This window comes from Herpailurus yagouaroundi, unplaced genomic scaffold, assembly GCF_014898765.1.
Source record: "Herpailurus yagouaroundi ecotype Mexico unplaced genomic scaffold, PumYag 100, whole genome shotgun sequence".
Classification (NCBI taxonomy): Eukaryota; Metazoa; Chordata; class Mammalia; order Carnivora; family Felidae; genus Herpailurus; species Herpailurus yagouaroundi.
Window position 1 is genome coordinate 22,584,739 of NW_024412391.1, and position 21,621 is coordinate 22,606,359.

Here is a 21,621-nt window from a genome sequence, read left to right on the forward strand (position 1 = left end):
TCCTGTTGAAGGCTCTTAAAATTCTCCATGTCCAGACTGCACCCAGCACTTGTGCTTTGGACTCTGGCTTCAGAATTTTTTTTAGTTACCCAGTTGATTGCAATAAACAGACAAGATCGAGAACCACTACCGTAGGGCTTTCTCAGAGAGCCTTTACGTTAATCAAGTTCCTTGTTTCACCTTCTGCTTACTTCTTATTGACTTGTTTTCACTTTACTCAAAATACTGAGGTGGAAATCTAGCAAGTCATGAAGGGTGATATTTCATGAAGAGCAATTGATAAAGGCCTCTGGGAATATGAAGGAATGGATTTCAGCTAGAGAAGCAAGAACACTTAGCTCCATTTCAAATGTTATTTCCTTCTCTATCATTTGGGAAGAAGCACATTTTAATGGAGGGAAGGATGTGAGCAGCAGTGTGGTTCCCCCCACCAAAGAAATATATTGTTGGTAATTCAGGCAGTAAAATAATCATGTAAGAATTTAAGAATGTTGATATATCGTGGATTATTATTTTTTCAGAGAGTGAGTGCACGAGAGGGGTAGAGAGAATCCCAAGCAGGCTCCACACTCAGCCATGAGCCCTACTCAGGGCTCCATCCCACAACCCCGTGATCATGACCTGAGCTGAAATCAAGAGTCAGACGCCTAACCAGCTGGGCCACCTAGGCTCCTCAGATCATGGAGTGTTAATCTGTTTTTTTCTTTTTCAAGTATTTAAATTCCAGATAACATGGTATAATATTTCAGGTGTAAAATTTAGTAATTTATCACTTAAAATACCCAGTACTCATCACAAGTACCTTCCTTAATCCCCATCATCCATTTAACCCATCCCAGACTCCAAACCTCTAGCAACCCTCAGTTCTGTATAGTTAAGAGTCTGTTTTAACAACAGTGTTTTCTAAAGAAGTTAGTATCATGTAGAATTTTGATTAAGGAACTTGAAGACCAGGAATTCTGAAGGTTGTTGTAAGAATCTAGGAGTGATAAAAAGAAAGTGTAAACAAAAGCAATAATAGGTGAAATTGAGTAAGAGAATTCACCTTCAAGATAACATGTGCTTTGATTTCATTTGCTGATTTGTATTTTTGATCTGATTTTTTAATGACCAAGTTGGTACTGATTTCAGAACTTGCCTTTATACCCATAACTTTCATCTTCAGTTTAGCAACACCCTGAATAAAGAATAGAAGGGTTAGGGTCAGCAGGAGTAGAGGAAGGGTCAAGGATGACTCCTATATTTCCGTCTGGGGCACTAGGTGATAATGGTGCTATTCATTGGAGTAGAAAATAGGTGAATCAAGCTTTGGGGCAGAAGAAGAGTTCACATTTTGAATGTGCTGGATTTGAGGAGCCCACATAACTTACAATAATGTTCACTACACAGCTGAAAATAATAGGTCTGTAGGAATTAAATGAGAACATAGCAAAAGAAAGGATCTGTGCAAAGTAGTCAATTGTGGTGATTTACTAACAAAACGACCCACCATTGACTTGTATATTAGTGGTAATTTACCAATGTAAAATTTAATACTGCTGTTTTGGATTCCTTGATTTTATGGTATTCCCATGGAAGTGCTATATGGCTTTCTCTCTCAAAAAGTGGTGGTTAGGATGGTAGTGTGGTGATAATAACCGTTTCAGTATGATGGGATGCTGTTCCATGCGTTTATCAGGCAGACACTCCTTTAACCCTAACGATAACTCTGAGGTATGCTCATTCTTTAGATGATAAAACTTAGACCCACAGAGGCTAAGCAGTTTGCCTAAAGTTAAACAGCTGTTATGTGGCAGCATCTGTGTTTGACTTTGGTCTGGTTCCACAGCTCTTGGCCTTTACCACAGCACTACAATTAGCTTGAAAAACCAGTTTTTAAGAGGAGTCTTGTTTTGAGGACTTCAAGAATTGGGCCTTAGAAGAAAATTCCCAGCTAAAAGATACTGGGAGTGCTGGTGAGAGGGTGGTACAAGTGATAACTGGAGAAATCTCCAGACAATTTAGGGATACAGGAGCATGGGTGGCTGAGGGTTGTGGGAAAAATGTATCTAATTGAGAAGGGAAAGTTGAGCTCAAGGGGAATGTCTGCTTACATTTAGAAAGTATGGATTCTGGAGTTGATCTCATACAAAAAAATCAATTAGTTGGGGGGCTTTATGTAGTCTTTTATTCCTTTGAAGTTGGAAAGGGTTAAAAATAATTTTTACAATTGCCCTAATAATTGATAACACTCCATTTTGCATGTTCAGGGATAAGCACAGTTGCCTATTGAAAAGAATACCATGCTTTTTTATATATCAGGTGACCTGTATTCATATCCTTTCCCCCAAGGCAGAGCATCTCAGAACAGTAGTCCTCAGGCCAGTACCGTTAGCATCACTTGAGCCTGTTGGAAGTGCAGGTTCTCAGCCCTCACTAGACCTTTATGGAGCCAGAAAAGTTGGGGAGGAGGGGAGGGGGGCCAATACCTGTTTCAACGAGTCTTCCAGCTGATTATGATGGACATTCAAGTTTAGGGATCTCTACTGTCTCAGGAAGTTTATTTTCAGAAGAGGATGCATCACATAGTTGTCATCAGATAGAAATAGTATACATGAAAAAAATGGTGAATCTTAAAGCAGTACACAAATCATAGTTGTTACTGTTGTATTAAGAGACCTAGTAGGCATTTTTCACAGGTCCACCTTATCAGATTTATGTAGGACTTGTGCATATAAATGCTTACTCCTTTCCTCTCCTAGTTCTTGTTTCTCTACCACCACTATCACACTGCCAAGGGATTTGTGAAAAAACAGATTATAGACAATTTAGGAATTCCAAAGTAGAAGGTTAGGGAAAAAAAAAAAAAAAAACAAAACACAGAGCTTAGAGCAGTCGATGCACTCGGTAAGGATTGTTTCTAATGCCACCTATTTAGTAGGTCTGAAAATAACCTACTAAAACGGGACCATCGATGAAATGCAGAAGGGAATTAGGTAAATTCCTGGGTTTGGGTTCAGAAAACCAGCCTCACAAATACTGGAGGGAGACTCTGTTTAGAGTCCATAAATACATAGCTGAAAATACATCTGTGCAGCTACCTGAAAATGCTTGGCGTCTTCTGTGTGAATAGAACCACTGCTTCTGTAGCAGGAGTTACTCCTTTTTGTGTTAATGGTGAGCATCTTACCCATATGGCAGATTCATTGATAATTTCATTCAACAAATATTGATTGCCTTGGAAGTCTAGGAATAAACCATACAAAACCCATTGCCCTGATGGAACTTGCTTTCTAGCATGTAATAGCAGGATAAATGTAATATGTTAAATAGTTTTAATTGCTGTGGAGAACAGACAGAAAACAGCATGGGAACTGTCAGAAGCAGAGTTGCAGTTTTAAATGGAGTAGGCTTTTTTTTTTTTTTAATTTTTTTTTTCAACGTTTATTTATTTTTGGGACAGAGAGAGACAGAGCATGAACGGGGGAGGGGCAGAGAGAGAGGGAGACACAGAATCGGAAACAGGCTCCAGGCTCCGAGCCATCAGCCCAGAGCCCGACGCGGGGCTCGAACTCACGGACCGCGAGATCGTGACCTGGCTGAAGTCGGACGCTCAACCGACTGCGCCACCCAGGCGCCCCAAATGGAGTAGGCTTTGAGGCGCCTGGGTGGCTCAGTCCATTGAGCATCCAATCCTTGATACTGGCTCAGCTCATGATCCCAGGATCATGGGATTGAGCCCCACGTCGGATTGAGCTGAGTGTGGAGTCTGCTTAAGATGGTCTCTCTCACCCTCTGCCACTCTCCCCTGCTCACACTTGTGCTCTCTCAAAATTAAAAAAAATAATAGTAATAAAAAATAAAACTGGAGGAGACTTCACAAAGAAGATCAAAAACTGAACCAAAGACCCGGAAGGAATGTGTGCCATGCACTAGAACACATGCACGGAAAGGGCAGCACGTGCAGAGGAGAGCCACCAGGTTAGTAAGGGGGCCTGTCATCTGAAGAACGTTTAACCTCACAGCTTGAAGACCGGGTTAACTGCCATTAAAAAGCTTGAGGAGTGGCCTTTGGAAGAACGGAGGTTGTCTCTGCGATGACATGAGGTAAAAGTCTGTGAGAGAATGACAGCTGTAAGGAAAGTGTTGCCACCGGGAAACAACCTTCCTGTCCTTGGTCCTGTCCTAGCCAGATTATGGCAGCGGAGTTTCTCTTCCCTAAAGGAAATGGTTGTTGTTTAGATATCATTTTAATGGTGGTGGTGAGGGAATCCATGTTTTGAAAGAACTCTGGGATTTGTACCCTTGAAGTCCCTTACTATCCTGAAAGCCAAATTCTGGGATTAAAAACCAACAATGTTATTTCATGCATAGTAGCCATCTTGTGGAAAAACAAATAACTGCAAGGTATAAACCACAAAAATTCAAGTATTTACTGAGCACAATTGTATGCCAGAGAGATGGTAGTTCAACAAGTTTTGGGTTCATTTTCTTTACCATAGCAGAATGTTTGCTTGGAAGATTGACTTCCTTTCCAGAAATATTTTTCATTTTCATTTTGAAACTTCATTTCTCTGCTGTAGGCTCCTGGCTTATCAAGAGTAAATAACTTGGTATCCTTAAGATTCATGTTTTAGAAACCTAGAATATGAAAGGGTAGTAGCTCATTCTCTGGTATCCTGATAGTATTGTAGGAAAAAAAAATGATTTGGTTTTTAGAAATGGTCTTTCTCAATTTCGGTGTCAACATTAGTATATCACCTGTCTTCTCAAAAGTTTCCTGAGATATTGTATCTGCAGCAAAGGGACGAGTATTTGTTTTCCAATCCATCATGGATTATTTTGTAAAATAAAACACATGTGTTTTATTTCCTCTGAAAATGTATAACAGAAGTAATTTGGATCGATGAAGGGATGGATGGATGGATATGTGAAAGAAACACTAGAGTAAAACGTCATTTGTAGAATCTAGGCTGGGGGGTATATGTCAGAACAAAGGCTGTTGTTAGGAGTTTTAGCTTCTGATCTCTTCACATTTGATAAAGGAATGAAGATTGGTTAAATGAGTGATTTTTCAGACCACCAAAAGCTTTTTTTTTTTTTTTTTTTCAATTTTTACGTTTGGACACTTCCATAGCAAAATGTTGTTTAAAACTCTGCTTTTGGATGTCATGGCATTGTCACATCACTGCAAGTTTCATGGACAGATGATGATAATTTGAGAGTTGGCGTTGGTCCATGGATCACACTTCCCATAACACTGATGAAACTCACACATTACTATATTCTATAATAAAGCGTATTGAAGAAGGCCGTTACCCCTATTCCATCAGCGAGGAAACTGACCCAGAACATTGCATGTTCTCAGCTTGTGTCACACCTGGAACACCCAGGGCTGATTCCCTTTTTGTTACATTATTTTCCAGCCGACAAAAGGAGAGTGACACAGAAATGGAGGATGAGGTGAACAGAGTTAGAGAATTGATGCTGGACTATTGTAGAAGAAGAGGACTGAGCACGTTCTTTGTTCCGTAAAATAAAGGATTTATTGAACGTTAGATACTATGAGACTCCAAAAGTAATCCACTGTTTAGTATTTTTTTTTCTGTACCATAATCATGGGGGGGGGGGGATATCTTTGTAAAACAGAACAAAGTAGCTCAACCCAGAAACTTAACAGTTTCTATGGTACCATGAAACATTGAAACGAGAGTGAGGAGATGGGTGCAGAGAGGGTGGCATCTTCTTTCACTCTGTGTTTGTATAGAAAAATACTGTAGAAATGCACATTTTCTATGTCATGGCTTGCTTTTCCACTGCAAACATGAGTTTTTTTTTCTTTGAACCCTAAACCATCCCAGTCTGGAGATTGGAATCCCAGCTAGTACCCAGTGATTTTGGTTCCGTGTGTATGGAACTTAAAGTGAGTGGGTTGGTGACTTTTTTCAGCTTCAGCCTCTCTAGTTACAGGGTTAAGGAAAGTTTGCCATTGGTTTAAGGAAGTTTAAAGGACATTCTTAAGCTGAAAAATACTTGTAAAGAAAACTGAAGGATCTATTGGTTGATATTACAAGAAAAACTTTATAAAAAATTTGTAATGTTGTCAATAGAAATAGCATGTATATGTTTTTCCAAAAAGCTTCGTATTTTTCCAATCACCTTTATGTTCATCTGGATATAAGTTCCCCTCAATCGAACTATAGGACAGTGCAAGAAGACTTTAGTAGTTTAGGGGTTCAGATTTGCTCTAAGGGCTTTAGGTGAGTTATAACAAAAGGGTCATTTGAGAATACCTGCTTTCTAGTTTAAGGATAGAGGTTTAAAGGTATCACCCAATTTTTCAAATAAGAGATGGTTTGCTATCATTGTTAAGTTATATTTTCACATTTGATAAGGGAATGGGATTGGTTAAATTAGTAGTTTCCAAACTGTTGGAATTCATGGATCAGTAAAAACAAACAAAAGAAAACCCCCCGAAGTCAACTACAGCTTTTTTATTATTTTTGTCAAGAAGGATCATTAACCACAACAAAAAATTGATTCACAATTTACTGTTAATAACATTGTATTACAAGTAAGTGACTTGTTGTACCTGTGATTTCTATCAAAATATTGGAGTGAATGTAGCTTTACTAAAATTACTTTGCAATCTACATTTCTTTACATTGAATTAGGGAAAACTATATTCCAGGGTGGTCATAAAACCATCTTTTGGATTCAGTAACTTTCCCAAATTCCTTGCTACTATGAGGACTCATGATTTCCTTTAAAATTTGAGTGTTGAATGATACCAGATCCTACAGAGGCTTTAAAGGTACAGCTCTAATGAAGTTCATAGTCTAAGCAGGGGAAAGATACAGGGATTGCTGTATAGAATTTGCTGCAGCGTGAGAACAGGTTAGGTTCCGTTCCTTAAGAGAGGATGGGGAAGCCCTAAGAAGGCTCACAATGAAGAGGCGGCATCAAGGCCGTGGGAAGCTTCACAGAGGAGGTGGACAGTAAGAGGAGAAAATTCCGTACCTCCCAATTCTCTTCATCCACCCAATTCTGTAGCTCAGTTTCCTTAACCATAAGTTGATAGATCCCCAAATTTTATTATAGGGTGGGGGATGAGGAGGGATCTCAAGTGAGACCCTCAGAGCTTCAACTTTGACCCTTCAGTCTGGATGTGTGACCTGGGGCATGTTTCTTTACCCCTCTGCTTTATTTTTTTTTCTTTTTCTTTTTTACACCTTTAAAGTAGAGGCTAGCATGTACTTTGTATTGTGAAGGTTAGTATATCTAACACCCTAGAATGTGTTCTAGCTATTTTCACAATGCTTTTTTAATCATGTGACTCCCGGACTTAAATGTTTGGAAGGCGTTCTGTGTTCTCTTGGGATAAAGACCAGGTACCTTCCAGGGCTTAGGAAGCCTGTCCCTCCTCTCTAGCCTCTTCTCATTCACTAGATGCCCTGTCCCTTCACTGATTCTAAGGAGCCTTTTCAAACCCACTTAGATCAGTTGTGTTCCCCCGTCTACTATCCCTTGGTCTCCCCTCTTTCCAATCAAATTCCTCTCCATTTTCATATCTCCAGTCACCACCTCAGGGAATCTTCTGTGACCTCAAATAGGTTCAGAACCTTGTTATAAACTCTTGTGGCTCCAGAAATTCCCAGTATTTTCACCTAGCTGCCATCATTTTGTTTGGTTTTCTCTAGTGTAAGCTCTGTGAAGGCAGCAGACTCTGGCCTTTTTCTCATTAGTACATTCCCAACATTGAGCACATTGCCCAGTAGATAGTATGTTTTGATAAAATACTTATGGGAGAGATGGGTGAGGTATGTGGGAGGGAACTTGTAGAGGACTGTGCTAAACAAGCGTTCCCTTTATTAGAAAAGAAAATACATTCTTCCGACAGGTAGAAGAGAAGACTGTAAAGGAGGCTTGTGGGATACCCAGATGGATGAAGAGACTGGCACAGTACAGCCAGTAGGGAACCTATTGACTGGCTCTGGGCATGTGAAGTGACCTGACAGATGCTGGCGTTGATACTGGAAAACTAGAAATTGATATATAGTGGGACGAAATTCATCACTGTTAAGCTACATGAATTGATAACACCTGAAAAATAGGTTTTATTTATTTATTTATTTTATTTATTTATTTTTTTTTTTGAAAAATAGGTTTTAAAAACAGTCACCGTTTCTCTGTGCACAGCCTCCATTATGGGAATTAGAAGTAGTTGCCATTAAGGAGAAAAGGGCGTCTCTTATAAGTGGGGCTCTTGTACTTTCTCCATGTTTTTCCTGGCTGGACACCTGCTGGCAGCTTTCCCAGGAACCATCTCATAGATAGCCACAATGATTTGGCACGCACATAATGTTTTTCTTGTCATTATACGATCCTTCTGAGTCAGAGAAGCGATGCATGGATCAGATCAAAAGCAATGGCTGAACAATAAGTGCTTCTGTGGAAAAGTGTATTTGAAGTTTTATTTGGACAGCTGAGCAGACTTACCTTTTGCAGATAGAGCTTACTATTGTAGTCATCACATTTCAGTTGTTATTCTCCATGACATGAAGGTATTCAGTGACTTCTTTGGTATATAAACTGAGCAGCTGAATGGAAAGGGTGGCCGTTGGTGGTGCTCAGCGGGCCCCCATACGTGGTATAACTTGTTAAAATGTGGAGAAGACGTGACTACACGGTATGCTCTGGTTTGATATGAGGTACCTGACTCCCACACTGAATTGGTAGGGTGTGTTCAGTGGTATTTTCACATAAAGGTCACTGATAGGTAATTCCCATAGTGTTGACCAGCACCCATCAGAATACATATGCCTATCAGGGGTGAACCCTTGATAGGAGTGGGGAAGTGACAAGAGTAAGTAAAGGAATGTTGCTTTTGGATTCCATTGGTCTCTTCTCTCAATATGTGGCCTTAGGCCAGTCACTTAACTTCACAGTCTAGAACACTTAATCTGTAAAAGAGAAAGATAATAAAGGCCCAGGGAGGGTGATTGTGGGGACAAAAGAAGATAATATGTAAAGAGCTCTAGGGAGACAGAATCTCTGCTCATCAGTGGGTTTGCTGATATACCAAGTTCCCATCACTGCTTTAGCACCAATAATGGCACACTATTCAATGTACCCCAGGCATAATTTTATGGAGGATCCTGGGGCTCTGACCAGAAAGCTGGCGTGTGTGCACCCAAGGCTCGGAGGCCAGTTCCTAGAACCAGCCTCTTCATGTGGCCACCCTTTACCTGCCTTTAACTTGACAATTGTTACTGTGAAAGGTTAGAAGATTAAGATAGTTTATATGTAATGGGACTAAATCCATCATTGTTCCATAATTTATAACATCTGAAAAATCTTTAAGAACTATCTGTGATTACAGTAGATTGTCATTCTTTTTTTTTTTTTTTTTTTTTTTAGACAGTGCGTGCGCACAAGTGCCTGTGTGAGCAGGGGTGGGGCAGAGAGAAAGGGAGACACAGAATTTGAAGTGGGCTCCAGGCTCGGAGAGCTGTCAGCACAGGGCTCAAACTCGTGAACTGTGAGATCATGACCTGAGCCAAAGTCAGACACTTAACTGACTCAGCCACCCATGTGCCCCTAAAGTTTATTTTGAGAGAATGCATGTGCACGCCAACTGGGCAGGGGGTGGAGAGTGAGAATCCCAGGCAGGCTCTACTGTCAGCCTAGAGCCCAACATAGGGCTCAAACTCATGAACTGTGAGATCATGACCTGAGCCAGAGTCAAGGGTCAGATGCTCAGCTGACTGAGCCACCCAGGTGCCCCTAGACATTGTTTTTAAACAGTGTTTTTAAAGTTTTTTTTTTTTTAATGTTTGTTTATTTTTGAGAGAGACTGAGACAGAATGCAAGTGAGTTGGGGCAAAGAGAGAGAGAGGGAGGCACAGAATCCAAAGCAAGCTCCAGGCTCCAAGCTGTCAGCACAGAGCCCGACACGGGGCTCGAACTCACAAGCTGTGCGATCATGACCTGAGCTGAAGTCGGATGCTTAACAGGTGCCCCTAAACAGTGTTTTAAACATTTTAAACAATGTTTTATTTTTCTCACAAAACTAATTTTACTTTCCTTTATGGCATTATTCATACTTTATTCTGAGATGGTTTTCTGTCCCATTCATGTGGACAAGCTCCATATTTTAAGTTAAGCATATAATTGAAAATTAAACCTTAGTGGTTATTTAAGTTATGCAAGTGCATGGATGGGGAAATAATCATCCAAACCATCGGCATTTATTTATTTCATGGATATTTTCTAAGTGCATGCTCTGTACTTGGCCTGGTGGTAGGTGCTACAGATACAGTACTGAACGACACCATCTTTGGCTTTGGAACTTACTATTTACTGAGTTAAAGAATAAGATGACAATATAACCTTCCCTGAATTATCACAGTGACAAAGTGCTAAGTACTGTAAAGGAAAAAGGTGCTAGGATTACATGCAAACACCGCCAGATCGGGCTGATTCAAGGCGATTGGGGAAGGAATCAGTAAGGAAGGGTTAATTGTGCCAATATCCTGCTGTCTTGATGATTACAGCTTTGTAGTAGAGGCTAAAGTCTGGGATTGTGGTGCCTCACGCTTTGGTCGTCGTCTTCAATATTACTTTGGCTATTCGGGGTCTTTCATGGACAGGAAACCCATCAAGATTCTAGAGGAGAAAGCAGGAAAAAACCTCTCTGACCTCAGCCACAGCAACTTCTTACTTGACACATCTCCAAAAGCAAGGGAATTAAAAGCAAAAGTGAACTATTGGGACCTCACAAAGTTAAAAAGCTTCTGCACTGCAAAGGAAACAATCAACCGAACTAAAAGGCAACCAATGGAATGGGAAAAGATATTTGCAAATGACATATCAAAGGGCTAGTATCCAAAATCTATAAAGAACTCACCAAACTCCACACCCGAAAAACAAATAATCCAGTGAAGAAATGGGCAGAAAACATGAATAGACACTTCTCTAAAGAAGGCATCCAGATGGCCAACAGGCACATGAAAAGATGCTCAACGTCACTCCTCATCAGGGAAATACAAATCAAAACCACACTCAGATACCACCTCATGCCAGTCAGAGTGGCTAAAATGAACAAATCAGGAGACTATAGATGCTGGCGAGGATGTGGAGAAACGGGAACCCTCTTGCACTCTTGGTGGGAATGCAGACTGGTGCAGCCACTCTGGAAAACAGTGTGGAGGTTCCTCAAAAAATTAAAAATAGACCTACCCTATGACCCAGCAATAGCAGTGCTAGGAATTTACCCAAGGGATTGAGGAGTACTGATGCATAGGGGCACTTGTACCCCAATGTTTATAGCAGCACTTTCAACAATAGCCAAATTATGGAAAGAGCCTAAATGTCCATCAACTGATGAATGGATAAAGAAATTGTGGTTTATACACACAATGGAATACTACGTGGCAATGAGAAAGAATGAAATCTTGCCATTTGCAGCAACACGGATGGAACTGGAGAGTGTTATGCTAAGTGAAATAAGTCATACAGAGAAGGACAGATACCATATGTTTTCACTCTTATGTGGATCCTGAGAAACTGAACAGAAGACCATGGGGGAGGGGAAGGGGGAAAAAAGAGGGAGGGGGCCAAACCATAAGAGACTCTTAAAATCTGAGAATATACTGAGGGTTGATGGGGAATGGGAGGGAGGGGAGGGTGGGTGTTGGGTATTGAGGAGGGCATCTGTTGGGATGAGCACTGGGTGTTGTATGGAAACCAATTTGACAATAAATTTCATATTAAAAAAAGGGTTAATGGTGTGGGGATCTGAAGCATTACTAAGAGATAATTAGATGATGGTCAGATGGACAGTGTGAAGTTTTGGAGAGACCAGTGGGACTGGAGCATGGAGACTGAGCAAGCGAGAGAGACAGAGAATATGCCTTGTAATGAAGCCAGAGTGGTAGTTTGGAGCCAGTGAAGAATTTGTAAGCTGGAGGAGGATTGAAATAACAGAGTAAAAAAAAATACTAGTTTGATGCCAGTGAAGGGAATAAGTTGGGAAAATGAGAATCATTTGGGTGGCTTTCAGGAAAACGGAAGTAGTAAAGCCAGTTCCAGGCACTCTGGGGTGCCTGGGTGGCTCAGGGAAGCATCTGACTCTTGATTTCAGGTCAGGTCATGATCTCACGGTTGTGAGATCGAGCCTTGTGTTGGACTCTGGACTGAATGTGGGGTCTGCTTGGGATTCTCCTCCTCCTTCTGCTCCTCCCCCACTTGGGCTCACTTGTGTGCTTTCAAAACAAACAAAAAGAACTTGCTTTTAGCTAGTTGAGACAGTGAGGTGCATAAACAACTTTTGTGGGCACAGGAAGAGGAAAAGAAGGATTTGAGAGGAATTTAGGGGGTGGGATCAGCAGGGTTTAATGACAAGTTGTAGGGAAATAAACATGGAAGAGATGGAGGTTTTGAGAATGGTTTCCAGGTCTCAAGGCAGGAAGTAGGTATCTGATGTTCACTGAAGCAGATAGAGCAAACAATAGGGAAAGTTATGCATCCTGTTTGAGACTTGTCCCACTGGCACCCTAGACTTCATGTGTAAGGAGAGCTTTTGGTTGGTATTAGCTATGTCTGAAGCTTGAGTGATATTTGAAGAGTTTGGTGGATCCCGCTTTGTGATGGTGTCAGAATTGGGAGCATGTGCAAAGTGGACTACCCCAGACCTAACTGATACTGGTCAGCATGGGATCCCAGAGGAGAACACAGAAGGGAAAAGCAGCCATGGTATCATGGTAGGTCTTCCTTTCCATATGCCTGGGATCAGGGGAGGGCTGTCCCTTCCCTCTGCTTTCAGATCACAGCTTTTCCTTCCTCATGCAAAATCTCTCTTGCCTTCTGGAATGCATTCCTTTCCACTGTACCACACATCTTTCAGCTTTTTAGTGTTTATCCATTTCATGGCTCCTCTCACACATCCATATCTCAGGAAATCTGTGAGCTGGATACCTATGTAATCCTCTTCTTTAGCTTTAGAGTGTTCAATGTCCGTAGATAGTACTTTTTTCAACAAATCTTTATTGAGCTCCTATTAAAGGACAGGCTCTGTATCAGGCCCTGGATTCACCAGCAAACAAAACCAAGTGTCTATCTGCTCCGGTGGTGTTTGCTTTCTTTTTGGGGAGACAAATACATACAAGGTGCTCTGTACTAAGAAGAAAACTAGAGCAAGATATGAGGGTGAGAATGGCAAATTAAAAGGGGGCCGAGGGGGCACTTCTTCTCAGAAAGTGATATAACCGAGACCCAAATGAAGTTAATATAGTAACCCATGTGGGTATATTTGCTGTCTAACAAATCATCTTAAAATTTAGCAGCTTAAAGTGATAAATGTGTACATTTCATTTCACAATACCCCAGTGTAAGGAATCAGGGTGTAGCTTAGCTGATGTTTCTGTCTGGGGTCTCTCGTGAAGTTGCAATCCAGCTGTCGGCTGAGACGGCCATTATCTCATGGCTCAATTGGGACTAAAGAATTTGCTGTCCAGAACACTTGTGTGGTTCTTGGTGACCTAGTTCACTGAGGGCCTCCTTTCTTTGCCTCCTAGCAGCTTGCTTCCCCAGCGCAAATGTTGGGAGAGAGGGACAGTATGCCATGGTCTTCTGTCAACAGATCTCAGAAGTGACAGACCATCATTATTTTCTGTCATCCATACCTTAAACTGCCTCTTTACTGACTTGTCTCCCTCATTGCCTAACTGCAATTTCCCAGTCCAGCTTCTCCCTCTTTTCTCGTTTCCCTTTTTATTCGTGCTTCCTAAAAGGAGAGTTTATATTTGCTGTCTTAAGTTTTACAACTTGTCCCCCCTTTCTCTCCTACACATTGGCTGCCTCTCTCACCATGAACTCTTCTCTGTCAAAGGTGACCTCTGGTGATAAAGACTCTTCTTCTTTTTTTTTTTTTCCAACGTTTATTTATTTTTGGGACAGAGGGAGACAGAGCATGAACGAACGAGGGGCAGAGAGAGAGGGAGATACAGAATCAGAAGCAGGCTCCAGGCTCTGAGCCATCAGCCCAGAGCCTGACGCGGGGCTCGAACTCACGGACCGCGAGATCGTGACCTGGTTGAAGTCGGACGCTTAACCGACTGCGCCACCCAGGCGCCCCTAAAGACTCTTCTTAATTAAAAAATCTAGTCTAAATTTAGTTGCCTTCTCTTGTGGCACTTAATTCTTTTTCTCTTGAGATGATTCTTTCACTCTTTATTTTTGGTTAATGGAATCCAGGCACCCTCTAGAACTTTTCCTGCCTTTCCAAATTCTATATTTCGTAACACATGTTAATTCTGTCTTTTAACTCCCTCTTGCCTCTCCCTAGTTCTCTAGTTAATGACCTTTGCCCTAGATCAAGCCCTTCCTGTTTTCACCTGGTCTACTGTACTTGTATGGTAACTGATTACCTGATCTCTGTTTTGTTCTATCGTCATGTCTTTGATGCTGCTACCAGTGGTTAGCGTAACTCCTGCTTGTCAACATTTCAATACCCGGGTCACCCTGCCGTCATTGGCTCTCTGTTCTCAGAGCCCAGATCCCTTGCTTGGCGCACAGTGCATTTTGCCATCTGGGCTCTGTTGGTCTGCTTGGCACAACTTTGGCTCCCCTTACCCTTACATTTAATGCTTCTGCAGTATGAAAATTCTGACGTTACCCTCAGAAGACCATGCTGTCTTATGCCTTTATGCTTTTATTTCTTTTGTTTTCCTGAAATGTATTTTATTCTCCCTTTTCTCCTTTAACCCACAGGTCATTCAAATTACAGGTTCCTGTCTTTGTTTTGTGCCTTCTTTGTCCTCAACCTTGTCCCCAGACAATGGAGTTCCTTTCCTTTTCTCCCCCCTACCTCCTGCCCCCTTGCACAGGCTGCAGTTCTCGCTTTTATTTGATTATTTATCCTGTCTCTCTCTGGTTGTGTGAGCTTTGAGGGCAGGGTCTCTGGCCCATTCACTCTTGTGTCCCCTCAGTACTTAGCAAAATGCCTCACAGGTGGTTATCTAGTAAATATGTATAAATAACACGTATTTTGACTGAGTTAGTATGGCTTCACCTATGGTTTTATAGGGTAGTTAAGACTCCAGAGACTCCTTATTATCCTTGCTTCAAAAACATTGTCGTGTTCCTTGGTAGAATTTAGCACTGTGTTAGGCAGGAGAAGTTGAGAAAACATAAAATGCCTGCCAACTTAAAGTATCAAATACCAAGTAATTAAAAGCTCTTCTGAAGCCAGTCCTAAGGTATTTATTTTGCACATTAAAAATATCTTGCTGTTTCCAGCTATACACACAGCTACCAAATTCTTAAAAGTTGTTTGTCTCAACTCCAAATAATCTCCCATAGAAATAATGTTACTTACAGCATTTCAGTATTTCTAGATCAGGGTGCAGTCTGGAGACAGAAAGCGCACAATTGAGCAGGGACAATTAAATCAATGAGAGATTGGTTACCATGGGTAAGGAAAGCTGAAAAATATGGGGGCACAGCACCTGGGGAAGGAACAAATCTGGGAAGGGTTCCACTCCCTGCCTCTCAAAGGCTGGGATCCGGTCCTCGTTGGAGATGATGGGGCATGTCCTGCATGGCAGAGACATTTCACTGAAGCACCACACTAGTGGGACTCAGGGGTGGGAGGGGGTCTGCCTTCTGAGGTTCTGCACTGCAGAACTCACTGGAAATCTGCCAGTGGGGGTGGTGCACTGGGAAGTCACACTCAGGCCTGGGGAGAAGCTGTCCAGGGGTTGGTACCACATGCCTCCAGGTATGAGAAGAGAACCAGAAGGAAGAGCCCTCTTCCTCCAGTGTCCCTCCAACACCCTGTAAAGTGGTGCTAGCTGACACAGGTAGGGTACTGGAAGGGTAGCACAGAAAAGCAATAAATTGACTACTTTGACCACTGAGCTTATCTATGTCCCCATTTAACAATATACCTGTATCACAGGAGTTAGAAAAAAATACAGAAATGTAATTTATCTTGAATTCTAGTGCCTAGTGAGAGTTGTGCAGTTAGATGAAGATTAGAAAGGAGATGAAGGCACTCCCATGTGTATCGAAGTTGTTAATGGTATTCTTGGACAAGGTACATCATTAAATGTCTTCATTTTCATTGATCTGCGTAAAATGCATTATTGTTACATCTGTCACTTAAGAATTAGTTGCAGCTTAGAAACCTAGACAATAAGAGTATTTTATGTAATAACTGAGCCACAGCTGGTAAAGAGGAAGCGTTGTGTGTAGGTCTTAAATGTTTGCTTAATACAGAGTTTACAACCCCTATTTCAGTACATTAGTCGACCAAAATGTTTGAAGAATCAGGAATCTTCTGGCCAGTGAGCAAAGATAGGAATACATATTTTGTGTGAATGACTTTAAAAGGAGAAAAATAAAATGTTGGAGAAAGGTTTGGAGTTAGGTGACAGTCAATGGAACTAGTGAGGTCAGTTTATATGGAATGTGTGTCCTGCTTACTGACATGCAGACAGACAAGAGCCTACCTAGTCTAAGTAGTGGGCTCATAACTTGGGGTGCCAGTTCTTTGGGTAAAAGTGAACGGATTTTTGTTTCATAAGCTTCACAGATGAAACTCCTGGGACTGCACTGAATAATCCTACATGCTCTTTGGGAAGAATTTGTCATTATAGGAAAAGAAGGAATAAAATCAGTCTTACCTGATTCATAGTGGATTCTTAGGACTATTGATGAGAAAATCGGTATTTGAATCTTGACTGATATTTGCTCATTTTGGGGTCTGTAACTTAGAAGAAAGGAGATGCTTAAGGCCAAGTGTGAGTTGTTGCACAGTAAGACCTTATTATCCATTTCTTCCTGTTTCATGAACATTCCTCTCCTTTTCTCTCTCTCCCTCTCTCTCTCTCTCCCACTCTCCCCCTCCCCCTCATTGTCTTTGTATTTTATTTCTTAACCTGGTATTAGCAGACTGCTAGATGCTTCTTAGAGAATTTGCTTTTCTGTCATGCATTTTTACCAGCTATGAGACATGTGGGAGAAGTTGGTGGACTAGTCAAGTCAGGGTTGTGGAAGGTTATACCCTAACCCCCAGCTGTGGGGCAGTTTTGTTTAACAGTTATACATGCTAAGTATTGATTTGGATACTAGACTTACCACACTATTGGACTTAAGATCCTGACTCAAATAATTGGAACTCCTCTCCCCGCTAAAAACCTAGCCTAAACCCTTAAGTACAGATAAAAACGCTGAGTTGATGTCTCCAGTTACCTACTTAACTCTGAAAAAATTCAGTTGCAGAGATGCCTAGGACCTTCCAGTAGAGGTGCATGTAGTTCGGGTTGGCTCATGTTATAGATTTCTCACCATTCATTACTGCCTCTTATAAACGTTTCGTCATTTTAGAAGATTTGGGTCCTCCATTATGTTATTAGTTACCATGTGCTACAAAACATTTTTAATCATTGTAGAATATTTGTCCTCATTCTGAATAGATGGCTAAAAGCAAGTGTTCTTGCCCAGTTGTAAATGGTTTTTTGGTTTGCTTTTTTGTGTCTTCTAGGTTTTTCTGAAGAGTGACCGAGTGGCAAGAATGGTTCAGAGTGGAGGATGTTCTGCTAATGACTTCAGAGAGGTGTTTAAGAAAAACATAGAAAAACGTGTGCGGAGTCTGCCAGAAATTGATGGCTTGAGCAAAGAGACAGTGCTCAGTTCATGGATAGCCAAATATGATGCCATTTACAGAGGTGAAGAGGACTTGTGCAAACAGTCCAACAGAATGGCCCTAAGTGCTGTGTCTGAACTGATTCTGAGCAAGGAACAACTCTATGAGATGTTCCAGCAGATTCTGGGTATTAAAAAACTAGAACACCAACTCCTTTATAATGCATGTCAGGTAAGTGGTCCATATTTCCTATTGCCCCTGTCTCAGAAGGCACATCAAATGTTTAAAAACCTGTGAAAATGTATGTTTTATAATCAGTTGGCTGAAGAGTTGAGTGGAAATGAATTTTAGTAAATTGAGTAGTTGGTATTTGAAAGAAACTTTGAAAGATGCATTTGATGGAGAACCTTTTATCCCGTGAGTAGTTGTTCCCATGCATCCTATTTGAGGACATCAGATTTTCACCTATTGGGTATATATAGGGCATGCCCCAAGTACAAAAGTGAAAATAATCTGTTATCTGAATAAGTTGGGCGATTTAAAATAAACAGGTATTCCTGAGTGCAAAATAATTTTTTCATAAAGATATGCTGGTCTTTTGAGTTTTATGGAAGTAATTGAAATTTCAAACTTTTTTCTTTAACCCATCCAGGTAGAAATGAAGATATTGCTGAACTATGTAATTAAGAGATGACCAAATTAAAAGTATTTTTTCTCTTCAGATGTTATTTGTAACCATACATAGGAAAAATGGAATAAAATATATACCGCACCTTTTATCTTTGGACCCTGTGATTTGTCTAATAATGTAGTCATTTCATATGTGCATTTTGTTTGCTTGTTTTAGTGGTATAAATTATTTAACTATGCTTTAAAATACAATTCACATTGACAAAATACAGCATTTTATAATTCATGCATTCATGAAGAGTTGTACTGCTATAATCATACATTCACATTTTTTCATCTTTTCACAAATCTCAGTTTCTGTGTTCTGTGTGTATCATTTGCATTACGAACTTGTGGATCAATTCAAATGAATAAATTGACAGTTAATAGTAAAGCAATGTAGCATCTTAACTATGAACAATTTATGCATTCATAATTGTTTTTCACTGTTATCAAACTGGATGGTTATTTGATAATAGTGGAGGATGACCGTAAAACCAAAATCTGTTTTAAAAGATCTTTGTATTTTTAATGAAACAGTAGCCCACTTGTACAGTTAAATTGATGAGCGTGACTTAATGAAATCCATAATCACATATTTGGTAGATATTTATTGAGTTAGGTGTGGGAGAAACCAAGCTGAGCAAAAGAAAGTATTCTCCGTATCTCCATATGTTGAAGTCTAATAGAGCAGATAGACCTCTAAAATGAATTATTACAAATGCATTGGAATTTATACTGGTGTTAGAGGGTCATAAAATTTCTGTGAACCTATCAGTTTATTTTTTTAAATGATAACAGTGTTGTATCTTTTTATGTAAGTAATTCCTTTATAATTATATAAAAATCCCTCTATTTCTGATAATTTTCTTATTTTGAAGTCTGCTTTGTCTTAAACTAATATGACTACTCCAGCTTTCTTTTGATTAGAGTTAGCCTGGTGTCTTTCTCTGTTTACTGCTAGCCAATCTGATTCCTTATGCTTAAAGTGGGGTTTTTTTGTAGACAGCATAAAATTGCCTCTTGGCTTTTTCTCTTTTAATCCAGTCAGACATTGTCTTTCAATGGATGTGTTTAGACTGTTCATGTTTCAAGTGATATAGTTTGTTTTCCATTCTGTTCCTTTGATCTATAGGTCTATTTTTGTGCCAGTACCATACTGTCTTGATGACTACAATTTTGTAATATAGCATGAAATCCACTTTTTTTCTTTTTCAGGATTGCTTTGGTCATTCGAGGTCTTCTGTGGTCTCGTACAAATTTTAGGCTTGTTCTAGCTCTGTGAAAAATGCTGTTGGTATTTTGATAGGAATTGCATTAAATGTGTAGGTTGCTTTGGGTAGTATAGATAGTTCATGAGCATGGAATGCCCTTCCATTTCTTTGTATCCTCTTCAGTTTCTTTCATAGGTGTTTTAGTTTTCAGGGTACAGGTCTTTGACCTCTTTGGTTAGTTTATTCCTAGGTATCCTGTTGGTAGTACAATTGCAAGGGGACAACGACATTCAGAAGAGTGAAACTGGACCACTTTCTTACATTATGCACAAAAATAAATTCAAAATGGATGAAAGACCTAAATATGAGACAGGAAACCATAAAATCCTAAAGGAGAACATAGGCAGCATCCTCTTTGATCTCAGCTGCAGCAACTTCTTACTAGACCTGTCACCGAAGGCGAGGGAAACAAAGGCAAACATGAATTATTGGGACGTCATCAAGATAAAAAGCTTCTGTACAGCGAAGGAAACAATACACCACTAAAAGGCAGTCTGCAGAATGGGTGAAGATACTTGCAAATGACACATCTGATAGAGGGTTAGTGTCCAAAATCTATAAAGAACTTATTAAACTGAGGACCCAAAAAACAACCCAGTTAAGAAATGGACAGAAGACATGAACAGACACTTTTACAAAGAAGACATCCAGATTGCCTAAAGACAGATGAAAAGATGCTCATCATCACTCATCAGGGAAATAGAAATCAAACCCATGATGGAGTACCACCTCACCCCTGTCAGAATGGCTAAAATTAACAGCACAGGAAACATCAGGTGTTGGCAAGAATGTGGAGAAGGGGGGGGGGGGACCATTTTGCATTGTTTGTGGGAATGCAAAGTGGTACAGCCACTCTGGAGAACAATATGAGGTTTCTTAAAAAGTTAAAAACAGATCTACCCTACGATCCAGCACTGATAGGTATTTACCCAAAGGACACAAAAATACAGATTCGAAGGGGTACATGCACCCCAATGTTTATAGTAGCATTATCCGCAATAGCTGAGCTAAACTATGGAGAGAGCCCAAATGTCCATTGACTGATGAATGGATAAAGAAGATGTAGACATACGCACGCATGAACACATGCAATGAAATATTATTCAGCCATCAAAAAGAATGAAATCTTGGGGCACCTGGCTGGCTCAGTTATTTGAGTGTCCAACTTCAGCTTAGGTCATGAACTCAGTTCGTGAGTTCTAGCCCTGCCTTTGGCTCTGCACTGACAGCTCAGAGCCTGGAGCCTGCTTCAGATTCTGTGTCTCCCTCTCTCTGCCCCTCCCCAGCTTGTGTGCATTCACTTATGTGCTCTTTCTCTCTTCCCCTCTCCCTCCCTCTCCTTACATGCCTCCCTCTCAAAAATTAACAAAATCTTGCCAATTTTCAGTGACGTGGATGGAGCTAGAATGTATTATGCTAAGCGAAATAGGTCAGAGAAAGACAAATACCATATGATTTCACTTAGGTTGAACTTGAAACAGATGAATGTATCGGAGGGGGAAAGAGAAGAGAGGGAAACCACAAGAGACTCTTTAAGGCTAGAGAACAAACTGAGGGTTGATGGAGGGAGGTGGGTGGGGGATGGGCTAGATGGGTGATGGATACTAAGTAGGGCACTTGTGATGAGCACTGGGTGTTACATGTAAGTGAAGAATCACTGGATTCTACTCCTGAAATCAATATTGAACTGTATGTTAGCTAACTAAAATTTCAATAATAAGGAGCTATTATAGGGGCGCCTGGGTGGCTCAGTCGGTTGGGCGTCCGACTTCGGCTCAGGTCATGATCTGGCGATCCATGAGTTTGAGCCCTGCGTCGGGCTCTGTGCTGACAGCTCAGAGCCTGGAGCCTGTTTCAGATTCTGTGTCTCCGTCTCTCTCTGACCTTCCCCCATTTATGCTCTGTCTCTCTCTGTCTCAAAAATGAATAAACGTTAAAAAAAAAAAAATAAGGAACTATTATAGATGCAAAAAATATGATCTGGTTTGTTGAAATTCTACAGTCTCAATTTGTAAGTGTCACTTCCTTGAATTTGTCCTTTGTCCCCTT

General features: G+C 40.7%; 1 protein-coding gene across 17 annotated transcripts in view; it reads left to right on the forward strand.

Annotated features, from left to right (window-relative positions):
* The window catches only part of CADPS2 (calcium dependent secretion activator 2), a 555,001-nt gene that overhangs the window by 179,037 nt on the left and 354,343 nt on the right, over positions 1–21,621 (forward strand). For all 17 annotated transcript variants that reach the window (XM_040472104.1, XM_040472105.1, XM_040472110.1 and 14 more), the window contains one exon: positions 17,528–17,860. In XM_040472104.1, the coding sequence (XP_040328038.1) occupies positions 17,528–17,860 (333 nt within the window). The remainder of the gene's footprint in view (positions 1–17,527; positions 17,861–21,621) is intronic.